Source organism: Artemia franciscana, chromosome 12, assembly GCF_032884065.1.
Source record: "Artemia franciscana chromosome 12, ASM3288406v1, whole genome shotgun sequence".
NCBI lineage: Eukaryota > Metazoa > Arthropoda > Branchiopoda > Anostraca > Artemiidae > Artemia > Artemia franciscana.
Genome location: NC_088874.1, coordinates 35,873,741 through 35,887,538, shown reverse-complemented (window position 1 = coordinate 35,887,538; position 13,798 = coordinate 35,873,741). Strand labels below are relative to the sequence as shown.

The 13,798-nt window shown below is 35.9% G+C and overlaps 1 protein-coding gene across 9 annotated transcripts in view; it reads left to right on the top strand.

Annotated features, from left to right (window-relative positions):
* LOC136034048 (myosin-IIIb-like) overlaps positions 1 to 13,798 on the top strand; it is a 165,464-nt gene that overhangs the window by 36,618 nt on the left and 115,048 nt on the right. For 5 of the 9 annotated variants that reach the window (XM_065715140.1, XM_065715139.1, XM_065715138.1 and 2 more), the window contains 2 exons: positions 7,721 to 7,869; positions 12,056 to 12,231. In XM_065715140.1, the coding sequence (XP_065571212.1) occupies positions 7,721 to 7,869; positions 12,056 to 12,231 (325 nt within the window). Of the gene's footprint in view, positions 1 to 774; positions 924 to 3,563; positions 3,632 to 5,396; positions 5,417 to 7,720; positions 7,870 to 12,055; positions 12,232 to 12,990; positions 13,033 to 13,798 lie in introns of those variants that run through there. The other 4 variants (XM_065715135.1, XM_065715134.1, XM_065715137.1 and 1 more) reach the window with 4 other exon arrangements.

Here is a 13,798-nt window from a genome sequence, read left to right as displayed (position 1 = left end):
CCAACAAGAGAGGCATCCGCGTACTCCCGCCGTTTACCCGTGCCAAATTAACCAAACACTTGGAAAACTATAGGTTCTATCATTATCTTAGCTCTATGACTATCTACCTTGGTTCTACTGCCCTAGCAATGACGCATTAACGGATAATAGATAGACATATCTATTAACAAATGAACTAGCCTCCTTTTTATACAATCCTAATAAGGGAGAATTAATGACAGGTTTGCTTCTCACTCAATTGGACTATTTGTCTTGGTTTTTTCTACAATTAGCCATGACCTGATGCCCACAACTATTCCATTTTAATTCAAATTTTGTTAATTTTTCAAATTGATTCCATTTTTGTTCAATCGTAGCTCAACGCAGATTGTGGAATGGGAACTGGTGTAATCAACGCTATCTAGTATTTGGCAACACGGCATTTTTTAATGTAAGAATAATTAATTTAATTATTGTAATTGGTAAAACTAGGGTAATAATAAATATCTTATCTCAGTTTGTGACAGAAAGAAGATTACAGAGCTTTGAGAAATGCAAAGTGTCTCCGTACGCTAGATGGCGATGATAGTCTTTTTTTGTGGAAACTAGTGGCAATTCCCACTTTTACAAGTTACCCATACTCTTTGGCTTATCTTATATTGACCAGTCAATTTTTTTTTGTAGGACATAGGTATTATTTGCCAGATATGTAACCACCCTGCTATTTCATTTTCTATTCCTTCATTTGTAGGTCTTCTCATGTTATTAAATTAGTAAGACGCGCGACAGTTCTTAATCTTATTTAGTTCGAGGAAGCCATGATCAATACTTATAATTGAGCCTTGACAGTTTCTTTATGGGATCGGTATAGCTTCATAGTGCCCTCAAGAAAAGATTGCCTTTTGACTATATAACCCGCATTCTATCTAACATTACTGTTTTAGGTAAGTCATCCTGTGGAATCGTCGATGCTGTTGTCCTCTTTTCGCGTAATTAAATAATAAAAAAAAGTTTTTTTAACTGAAGGTAAGAAGCAACATTAAAACTTAAAACGAACAGAAATTACAAGTTCGTTTTAAGTTTTAATGTCGTTCCTTACTTTCAGTTAAAAAAACTTGTTTTTTTAATTTAATTTCTGAACGTTTTTGAATTAATGAATGCTTTGATTTTGACTCTCCGCACATAAATAATTAAAACGAAATTTACATATTAATTTTTGTTTGGCTTAATTTTTGTTTGGCTTTTAATTTTTTACGAACGTTTTCATTTGTAAAAAATATATGCAACTCACGAATTAACTTACGTAACGAACTTCTATATTCGTATGTTTTTTTTTACATATATGAGGGGGTTCACCCCCTAGTCAATACCTCGCTCTTAACATTAAAGCTTCAATTTTGTCCCAATTCCCTAAGAATGACACCTGAATCACAAAAGGCCGTAGAATAAATAGTCGAAATTATTAAAAATACTTCAGCTTAAGGAGCGAGGAATTACGATGAGGTGAACCCCTCATATACGTAATAATTTTTATTCGTTTTAAGTTTTAATGCTGCTCCCTACTTTCAGTTGAAAAAACTTTTCATATTTATGCTTTCATCGTTTTTTTTTAAATAATGCTAGAAAATCCTGCGCCCCCTTCATTGGAATTCTTTTTCCCTATGACAAATTCCTCCGTGGAAAGATCCTCCCACGTACCCCCCCTCACCCCCCCCCCCCCAAACTAAAAAAATTCCCCTGAAAACGTCTGTACACTTCCCAATATCCATTACTATATGTAAATACTTCTCAAAGTTCGTAACTTGCAGCCCCTCCCACAGGGACTCTGGAGGAGTAAGTCGTCCCCAAAGAAATAGTTATTAGGTTTTTTTGACTATGGCGAATAAAATGGCTATTTCAGAATTTTGATCCTGTGACTTCGGGGGAAAATGAGCGTGGGAGGAGAACAAGATGCCCTCCAATTATTTTGGTCACTCTGGGAAAAAGAAAAAAAAAACAAAGAAAAAAAAAAACAAATGAACACTCACCCTTGATCGGTCTTCTGGCAAAAAATACGAATATCCACATTTTTGTAGATAGGAGTTTGAGACTTCTACAGTAGGGTTGTCTGATATGTTGAATGTGATGGTGTGATTTTCATTAAGATTGTATGACTTTTAGGGGGTTTCCCCCTATTTTCCAAAATAAGGCACATTTCCTCAGGCTCGTAGCTTTTGATGGGTAAGATTAAACTTGATGAAACTTGTATATTTAAGATCAGCATTAAAATGCGATTCTTTTGATGTAACTATTGGTATCAAAATTCCATTTTTAGAGTTTTGGTTACATTGAGCCGGGTCGCTCCTTACTGCAGTTCGTTACCACGAACTGTTTGATAGCGTTCAGTTTTACATAGAAAGTCTTTACCTGACCTATTTTTTAATTTCAACTATTTATTCTACGGCCTTTTTGATTCAGGGTTCATTCTTAAAGAATTGAGACAAAACTTAAGCTTTACTGTAAAGAGCGAGGTATTAACGAGGGGACAAACCCCTCATATACATAATAAAAATATAAGAATATAGAAGTTTATTACGTAATTTAATTCTTAAGTTACGTATATTTTTTACTAATCAAAACGTTCATTAAAAATTAAAAGTTCTAGTTGCCTTTTTTAGTAACCGAAAAATTGGAGGGTAACTAGGCCTCCTTCCCCACCCCTTATTTCTCAAAATTGTCTGATCAAAACTAAGAGAAAGCCATTTAGCCAAAAAAAATAATATGCAAATTTCATTTTAATAATTTATGTGCGGATAGCCAAAATCAAATATGCATTAATTCAAAAACGCTCAGAATTTAAATTAAAAAACTAGTTTTTTTAACTGAAAGTAAGGAGCGACATTAAAACTTAAAACGAACAGAAATTACTCCGTATATGAAATGGGTTGTCCCCTCCGCAATCCCTCGCTCTTTACGCTAAAGTTTGACTCTGCCACAATTCTACTTTTTAAAACAATTAAAAACTTTAGCGTAAAGAGCGAGGGATTGCGGAGGGGACAACCCATTTCATATACGGTGTAATTTCTGTTCGTTTTAAGTTTTAATGTCGCTCCTTACTTTCAGTTAAAAAAACTAGTTTTTTTTTATTTAATTATGATAAGAACCTAGATTTATACGGACTTCCACTCACTACGAATTTCTTACGGACATAGACTTGAGTTCATACGACGAGCAGTTTTAACTAAAAACTCCTTCCTAATAATGATTACTGGGAATTTTTATGCTTTCAAATTTTCGGAACAATATGTCAAAGGGCTCTCGATACTACGGTGTTGTTTATCTGATAAATACTGTATCCCCTCTAAAACAAAATTAAATTACCGAGAAGTTCTGGTTATTCAGATAAATATAGGTCGATATTTTTATTCCTGTCAAATATCAATTCTTATGTCAAAATAGTTTAAATTTTGCTTAAAAAGCCTTGTGAGTTATTAATGCTACTCCTAGTTTATCTTGTGACTTAGGCTGTCATAAACTATCAATAAGATTTCATACCTAAAGAAGATAAAGTTTTTGTCTAATATAATACTGATAAGGCTAAATTAAAAAAAGACAGTTGTTCCCGAGACCTGTAACTTGCCAAGTTCGATATTGAGAATATAATACCAAAAATGTATGTATCTCTATGTACCTTGTGCGCCCCGTACCCTGGGCTTTGGCACTTGGGGAGAGGATTAAGCCATCCTGCCATAGTTTGATTTCGTGTTTTATATTGTGTTTGTGGCACCAGACGAACCCAAAGTACAAAATACGGTGCTAGTCCCTTTCCTATTTTAATCACCAAGTTATGCGGATACATTAAACGGTGGCTTCATAGGGTTTTGAGAGTCAACCCTTTGCTCGATGAAATAAAAAAAAATAGTTTTTTTTAACTGAAAGTAAGGAGCGACATTAAAACTTAAAACGAATAGAAATTACTCCGTGTATGAAAGGGGCTGTTCCCTTCTCAACGCCCCGCTCTTTACGCTAAAGTTTGACTCTTTCTCGCAATTCTACTTATTAAAAAGTAAAAAACTTTAGCGTAAAGAGCGGGGCGTTGAGAAGGGAACAGCCCCTTTCATACACGGAGTAATTTCTGTTCGTTTTAAGTTTTAATGTCGCTCCTTACTTTTAGTTAAAAAAACTAGTTTTTTTTATTTAATTTCAAATATTTCATTTATTTAATCAAAAAGGCCGCAGAATAAATAGTTGAAATTACTAAAAATACTTTAACATAAAGAGCGAGGTATTTAGGAGGAGAAGAACCCCTCATATGCGTAATAATCTCTGTTCGTTTCAAGTTTTAATGCTACTCCTTACTTTCAATTGAAAAACTTTTTCATGTCTATTTTTTCAATGTTTTTTCTATATAGTAATGCTAGTAAATCCTGCGCCCTTTTCATTGAATTTCTCTTCCCCCATGACATATTCCTCCAAGGGAAGATCCTTCCACATAGCCCCCTCCCCTCAACCCCCCCCCCCGAAAAAAAACAACCTGAAAACGTCTGTACACTTAGCAATAATCATTACTGTATGTAAACACTGGTCAAAGTTTGTAACTTGCAGCCCCTCCCCCGGGGACTGTGGGGGAGTAAGTCATCCCCAAAGACATAGTTATTATGGTTTTCGACTATGCTGAATAAAATGGCTATCTCAAAATTTTGATCCGTTGACTTTGGGAAAAAATTAGCGTGGAAGGGGGTCTATGTGCCCTCGCAGTTTTTTGGTCACTTAAAAAGGGCACTAGAACTTTTCATTTCCGTTAGAATGAGCCCTCTTGCGACATTCTAGGACCACTCGGTCGATACGATGACCCCTGGGAAAAAAACAAATAAATACGCACCCGTGATCTGTCTTCTGGCAAAAAATACGAAATTCCATATTTTTGTAGACGGGAACTCGAAAATTTTGTAACAGGGTTCTCTGATACACTGAATGTAATGGTATGACTTTCGTTAGGATTCTATGACTTTTAGGGGGTGTTTACCCCTATTTTCCAAAATAAGGCAAATTTTCTCAGGCTCATAACTTTTGATGACAAAGACTAAATTTGACGAAACTTATATATTTAATATCAGCATGAAAATCCGATTCTTTTGATGTATCTTTTAGCATCAAAATTCCGTTTTTTAGAGTTTCGCTTACTATTGAGTCGGGTCGCTCCTTACTACAGTTCGTTACCACAAACGGTTTGATTAGGATTGTGAATTAGCCCTCGTTGGGTGGCAGCTCGAGGGTTTGGCCGTTACAAATGAATCACATCTCAAATCGGTCAGTTCATTTGTATGAGTTCACATATTGTTTTCTTTTTTGTTTAGGAAATGCCATGATAATATCGATAACTAAGCAGAGAATAGGATTGAAAACCGTTAAAATGTCCTTTGATACAACAGACTGAGTTGTGAAAAATCATCGAAAGGTAAGGGATTTAAAGTCAACTTTGATTTGCGGCACAGAATAGCTTTCAGTAAATCCAGTCATTTCAATATTTTTGGGACCTGGAACCCAAGAAACTCAAGGATAATTAAGTTGGAAACAAAACGGCCTACTATTACTACTACCAAATCTCCACTGCTCCAAGCCGCACGTGGCCGACACAGCTACCCAAACTTCTCCTCCATCCCATCTACTCAAAGTCTCCCTCTTTACACACTCCCAGGAAGATCCTGCCTCTAACAATCCAGGATAATGGATGAAATAATATAAATATTATCACAATTTATATAGCCTGTAGGGTCCAAATACCTTTACAGGACGGTAAGGCCTCTTTGACAACTCTTCACAAGTTCTTAATAAAGCATGTTTAAGATTGGAAGCCAATTTCTGCTTGAATTGAACACGCGATTACCGAATCATGTTAATTACGTCTTTACGGCGTTTAATAAATCAAGGATTTTATTAAATGTTTTTTTTCTCTCTTGCCTCAATGAGATGTAACTTGCGGTATGGGTGACGATAGCCTGCTGGCACCTTTCTGCAGCTTTTTGGGGCTCTTCAATGAGGAAGGTTCTCAATAGCTGAGAAGCCAGCTTGATTCTTATGCCACCACAAGGCACTCCTCTTTTGCATTGCCAGATGTGTCTCTTGGAGCTTATAGGGAGAGGAATACGAAGAGCAAAGACGGCAACATTGTCACTTTTGAAGACATGAGCTTCAACCTTACAACTCTTTGAGTTTGGAATGTTCACACATGAGTATGGTGGTATGTGGCTGCGTCTATAAACAGGTACCATCTAAGGAGCGTGTACCCCTGTGTTTTTACCTGACTGCTTTGTTTTGTCATGGTTGAGATTGGTTTCATTAATGCACATACTAGATGGTTTAACAGAGTTCATCCAAAATTGGAACTGGTCAATTATAGTTCGTAAACTAAATTAATCTCTTAAAGCACATTGACTGCTATAGTATAAAGAAAAATGAACAACAATGGGTTTTTTTTAAGACCATTCGAAAAGACTGAAAAAACTAAGCGAAAATTTCGAAAGGATGCCTGAAAAACACCCATTTTAGATTGTTTAAAATCTGAGACCTTGTATATTGCAGTGAAATGACGTACATAAATCCGAATGAATTGTTCATGGGCATTCAAAAAGGCGTCGCAAGATGTCAATTTGGTCCTAGTCTTATTTTAATGAATTGTAATGACACAATTTTGGGAGGATAGTCCAACAAAGGTAAAGAGATCTTAAGACCAGTACATTCCTTGCATGGAGAACGGAGCAAAAGTATATATTACCCATCCTCAAAATGGAGGTGGGGCCTCGCATAGGTTGAACCTCTGACGGCTTAGGAGCGGATTATTCTCATCCCTCAGTTCTATGACTATCTACCTTAGTACTGCCATAGGAAAGATGTATGGACGAATGAATGATAGACTTATCTATCAACAAGTGAAATGACATCATTTTTAAACAATCCTAAAAGGACTTAGGCCAGATTTGCCTCTCAATCACTCGGACTATCTATTTTGGCTTTTTTTACAATTAGTCATGGCTTGATGCCCCCAGCTACTTGATTTTAATTCAAAATCAACGGACTCGTTCTCGGCCTTCGGTCTTTGTGAATTCTATTTCTTTTTAATTGTTGTTTTTATCTATGGTCATTCTTTGGCAAAAAATAAACAATTCAGAATATTTAAATTTTTGTAGAGGAGAACTTAAAACCTCTACAGTAGGACTGTTCTCTGTTTGTTTTGTAATTTGTGACAGAGGCAGATTCCTCAAAGGATGCATTTTAATGCCAAACATCCTTACTCTCACTGAGCCTTCAGATAAATGCAGAATTGGTTCTAAGGAGGGGGGGGGAGGTAGAAATTGATATCTAGTCACTCATGATTATTTTGATTATTTCTGGTCTGGGCTGTCATTTCTCTATGGCTGCTCAATTTTACGTATGGAGGAATTTTTCATAGGGATAATCGTGCGAGGGGAGGGATTTCACGCGGGTGGAACTTTCGTCGGGGATTTTAAGCGGAGCGATTTCCCGAAGGAAATACCGGATCCCGATTTATTCTTTGATAGTAATTTCTGGCAGTGTGAGGTTTGAATTAAAATAAGACTTCATATATTTTCATTTCGAGTTTTAATAACAGGTTTTGAATTTTAGAGGTATAGTAATATTATGTATATTTTAGACCTTCACAATCTACGCCCTCTGTAGCAGCCCCAAGCTATAAGTGACTATTTTGAAATTTTTGTTGAAACTCATCTAGCTTTATCTTTAGGAATACTTATGAAAGCATGTCATATCTTGGCTTAAGTCAACATATTCATTTTGATGATTTGCCTGACCCAAGTGGAAGGTTTCAGCTTGACGGAGTCATTGGAGAAGGAACCTATGGCGAAGTATTTAAAGCATTTGACCTTGAAACAGGTAAGTCACATAATACAAGGGGGCATTGACCTTATAGATTTAACCAAAAACAATACCATGCTGCACAATTACTGTAATACCATAATGCCATTACCAAGATACTCGTACCATAATGCAAACCCTATATTAAAACTTGGTGACAAGAGGGGGAGGATTAGGTTAGGCCATGGGCCCACTTTTCCTCTAAAATCATACCGATTAATCTTTGCATGATTCAGGATCAAGTTATTGAAAGTTGCCCAAATTTCTGATGCAAAGCTGGTATTGAGAAAATGAGGGTTGTTGGGTTTTTGGAACTTCTAGACCGCTTTGTAGCCTGTCTTCAATCTCAAAAATTTATAATAAGTATAATTTTCTTATTTGAATAAATAAAAATAAAGGTACAATAAAGCTAAAATAAAAAGCGTAGGTTTAAATAAAATGTACGCATTTATTCAGTTATATTGTTAGGCTCATTTAAAATCAGTCGTTTCGTTGACATCTTTTACGATGTTTTATGTTTGATTGTTTACGTATATATTCAGTTATATTATTAGGCTCATTTAAAATCAGTCGTTTTGTTAATATTTTTTACGATGTTTTATGTTTTATTTTTTTATTTTTTACGTATTTATTCAGTTATATTTTTAGGCTCATTTAATATCAGTTTGTTTCGTTTGTTGATGTTTGTTTCGATGTTTGATTTCGTTTGTTGATGTATTTAATTTTTGTACTTTATATGCTCCTCAATTTTGAGGGAAATATATAAATTTTAGGACCAAGTGCAGCTTGAACTTGGCTCATCTGTACACAAAGTCAGAATCATCTTTGAACCAAATTAGGAATTAGTTAATTTTGAACTGAGTCATGAGTTTACTCATTTTTGCACCAAATAATGTTTAGGCCTGCTTTTATTCCTAGTCAGTTTGTAGTTTGGACATAGCGGATTTTTTATTAAGTCATAATTTGCCTCATTTTTTGCCAGTTGGGGACTTTTAAATGGTCTTACTCTGAGTCAGGCTGCACCTTTGACTTGGTTGCTCAGAATACGGACTTGGCTTATTTTACACCAAGTCCAGACATGACTCGTTATTGTAGCGAATTTGGCCCTGTTTGTTGTACCAAATTTGGCTCTAAGAAAGCAGGTCGAAGTTAGTTTTTTTTTATCGAGGATAAATTCAGACTGTTTTTGCACCGAGTCGAGATTAAAATTTCTGCACCGATTCAGTCTATAGCTCGGTTTTAGTTCATTTTTCTCTAAATCAGGGCTTTGATCAAAGCTTGTGCAGACATAGCTTATTATTGTAAAGATTATGATGTTAGCACGTTTTTGACCAATTTGTGTTTAGCTTGTTTTTACACCCATTCAGAACACAGCCATGATTCTTTATGTCAGGAATAGTCTTATTTTTACACAGAGTAAGTGCTTTTCTCGTCTTCACACCAAATCAGGTCTTCGTTTGTTCCTGTACCGGGTTGGGACTTGCTTTGTTTTTACACTTTTCTGGACCTAATTTATGTTTGCACCGTATTATTGAAGTCGGGCACCCTGAACGTGACTCTTTTTTGCACGGATTCGAGTGAGAGCTTGTTTCTGTACCGTCTCAGCTTTTTGCTTTTTTTTATACTAGGAGTTGGAACATAGCTTATTTTTGATCTAAGTTGGGATTCAGATCGTTTTGTACCAGGTAAAGTTGTAACAAATTCTAACTTTGTCCTTGAATAAAATTTTAACTAGGCATAATACACCCATTTTTTCTTCTAAAATGTATCTATGGTCCTTGCTCAGTTGATTTCCACTGTTTGCATACATGGTCTTGTGGTAGTTTACATAATTTGGGGATCCATACCATGTGGGTAGCATGGGTTATTCCCACTCTGGAGGTAAATTAATTAGAATTTTTCTTACAAGCATAAATAATATGACCTTTGTTCAATATTTCTTTGGTTTTATGTTATTTTTGACGCATGGCCAACGTTGCAGGTATATTTTTGGACCCTTCGATTGTTCTGAGTGAAATTACTATAGAATTTTTTCCGATACCATGTGCTAAAGGAGGTGCACAAGGGCTGAAATGTGATACAGAAAGGGGGGGTCAGGTACCATCTGATGACTTTTGATCTTGAAAAAGCCAGTAAACTTGTCAATCAAATGAGTTAGTTTGCAAGAGCATCTATTCGTTAATAAATGTGTAGAAAAAGAAATGGCGAATGTAACCTTTTCAAGGGTATGGATCTAGAGCATTTCAGAACCTTAAACTCCAAAGGCCTACAATTAAGGTCGCTGACCCTTCTCTGTGTCTAATCAGAACAATAAAAATCAGTATATAGAATTAATTCAAGGGCGCTTCAGGTAGTCTCGAGGACTGGTTGTAACCTTTTCAGAACTCTGGATCTTGTGCATTTGAGAACCCTAAAACTTCAAAGATCTAGAACTAATGTCGCTGACCCTCATCTGTGTCTAAGCAGAACAAGCCAAATCAATATGTACAGAATATATATTTTATAGACCCCTCTGTGTCTAATCAGAACAAGCCAAATCAGTATATAGAATTAATTCAAGGGTGCTTCTGGTAGTCTAGAGGACTGGTTGTAACCTTGTCAGGACTCTAGATCTTGTGCATTTGAGAATCCTAAAACTTCAAAGATCTGGAACTAAGGTCGCTGACCCTCCTCTGTGTCTAAGCAGACCAAGCCATATCATATATATATATATATATATATATATATATATATATATATATATATATATATATAGAATGAATTCAAGGGCGCTTCAGGTAGTCTAGAGGACTGGTTGTAACTTTTTCAGGACTCGGGATCTTGTGCATTTGAGAATCCTAAAGCTTCAAAGATCTAGAACTAAGGTCGCTGACCCTCCTCTGTGTCTAAGCAGAACAAGCCAAATCAATATATATATAATGAATTCAAGGGTGCTTCAGGTAGTCGAGAGGACGCGTTGTAACCTTTTCAGGACTCTGGATCTTGTGCATTTGAGAATCCTAAAACATCAAAGATCTGGAACTAAGATCGCTGACCCTCCTCTGTGTCTAAGCAGAACAAGCCAAATCAATATTATATATAGAATGAATTCAAGGGTGCTTCAGGTAGTCTAGAGGATTGGTTGTAACCTTTTCAGGAATCTAGATCTTGTGCATTTGAGAATCCTAAAACTTCAAAGATCTGGAACTAAGGTCGCTGACCCTCTCTGTGTCCAAGCAGAAGAAGCCAAATCAATATATATATATATATATAGAATGAATTCAAGGGTGCTTCAGGTAGTCTAGCGTTGGGCGACAAGCTTGCTACTTGTTCCTGTAAAAACACCCAGCAACTGAAACGTCGATTCGACGCCCTATGCGCCAGCAATGGCTCTAGAGGATCTTTATCCTTTTTTTTATCAGGTAGTCTAGAGGACTGGTTGTAACCTTTTCAGGATTATGGATCTTGTGCATTTGAGAATCCTAAAACTTCAAAGATCTAGAACTAAGGTCACTGATCCTCCTCTGTGTCTAAGCAGAACAAGCCAAATCAATATATATATATATATATATATATATATATATATATATATATATATATATATATATATATATTAAATAAATTCAAGGGCGCTTCTAGTTGTCTAGAGGACTGGTTGTAACCTTTTCAGGACTCTGGATCTTGTGCATTTGAAATCCTAAAACTTCAAAGATCTGGAACTTAGGTCCCTGACTCTCCTGTGTAGCCAAGCATAATCAGTGTAAGCAATATCTAGAAAGAGTCTTAGGGCGCCTCAAGGGGTCTAGGGTCTAGTTTTTTGTTTAGATGTGAAAATAAACATTCAATTTTGTGGTTCCTAAGTTCCTCACGCTGTTTACATAAATTCTAGGTAGGGTTTGGAATTCAGTAAAAAGAATAACATAAAGGAGAAGTTTTTTCTGTTATGTTATCTGTAATTTGCAAGGTTCTTTATTTAAATCTGAAATTTTGTTTATATTTATATTGTATTTATATATAAATATTATATTTATATTATATTTATAAATATTATATTTATATTTATATATATATTATATTTATATTGTTTATATTGTTAATATTTCAATATTGTAGCAATCAGTGGTGGTTGTTTAAGCTGGTAATTCTAGTGATTCTACGGATTGATTCTGGTCAGTAAGCACTTTTTTGATGTACATACTATTATAAAAATTATTACTTTTTATAGGCCAGAAAATCGCAGTGAAAATCATGGAAAATATTGCTGACAACATAGAAGAAATTGAAGAGGAATACCTTGTTCTAAGAGACTTATGCTTGCATCCAAATATTCCCTCCTTTATTGGACTGTTCTTGAAGAAAGGGGGAAGAAGGGACGAGGACCAGCTTTGGTTTTGCATGGAGGTTTGTTATGCTATTCTCTGTGTTCTTAGAAACACTGTTCTAAGAAAGGGAGAAGAAGGGACTAGAACCAGTTTTGATTTTGCATGGAGGTTTGTTATGCTATTCTCTGTTTTCTTAGAAACAATATTCTAAGAAAGGGGGAAGAAGGGAATAGGACCAGCCTTTATTTTGCATGGAGGTTTGTTATGCTATTCTCTGTTTTCTTAGAAACAATGTTCTAAGAAAGGGGGAAGAAGGGAATAGAACCAGCTTTGATTTTGCATGGAGGTTTGTTATGCTATTCTCTGTGTTCTCAGAAACAATGTCCTAAGAAAGGGGGAAGAAGGGAATAGGACCAGCTTTGATTTTGTATGGAGGTTTGTTATGCTATTCTCAGTGTTCTTAGAAACAATGTTCTAAGAAAGGGGGAAGAAGGGACGAGGACCAGCTTTGATTTTGCATGGAGGTTGGTTATGCTATTCTCTGTATTCTTAGAAACAAAGTTCTAAGAAAGGAGGAAGAAGGGACGAGGACCAGCTTTGATTTTGCATGGAGGTTTGTTATGCTATTTTCTGTATTCTTAGAAACAATGTTCTAAGAAAGGGGGAAGAAGGGACGAGGACCAGCTTTGGTTTTGCATTAAGGTTTGTTATCCTATTATCTGTATTCTTAGAAACAGTGTTCTAAGAAAGGGGGAAGAAGGGACCAGAACCAGCTTTGATTTTGCATTGAGGTTTTTATGCTATTCTCTGTGTTTTTTTAAGACTTTGTTCTAAGAAAGGGGAAAGAAGGGACGAGGACCAGCTTTGGTTTTGCATGGAGGTTTGTTATGCTGAAACAATGTTCTAAGAAAGGAGGGGGAAGGGACGAGGACCAGCTTTGGTTTTCCACGGAGGTTTGTTTTTCTTTTCTTTTTTCTTTTTGATTTTCTTGCGCCAAATCCCCCTAGCCCCCCAAAAAGTCCGGAACCAAAGCATAACGTATAGAACAGCTGAGGGTGGACAAATAACTATTGATAAATGCATATTTGGAACGTAAGGGTTGTCTTAAAAATTGTGCTCCTTTGGGTACCAAGGTCAATCCTCGCTGTTCGGAGGAGTAGTTTGCTAATTTCAAGAACCAAGGGCAACTAAAGATAGCTTGGCATCTTGCTGATTCTAATGTCAAAGGAAATTTAAGTTCTGACTTTTTTTATTCAGTTCAAAACAGCGGCACGTCCACGAATGTCCTATATTCAGGGAAATGCAGCTGAGGCAAGGAGAATTTTTCGATTTCATTTTTTTTTTTTTATAAAAGGAGGATACAAAAATATATTTCAATTTTTATGTATTTCCCAGAATTGAGGCTTTTCGATTTTTTCCTTGAAAAGAAGATGTACAAAGTGCTATTTTTCAAAATCTAGGGGGAACAATTACGAGCTTCTGTCCCAATTAGCGTGGGTATTCGGAGGGGCGAGACCTTTGAGATTTTTTTCCAATTAATTTCACACTTGGGAAGTAAATCGACGAAATTTGTTCAATATTTTATTTCATTGCCTAATCTTTTCCTAGAAAAATACTTTTTGAAGTAATGATCCCATTGGTGTCCA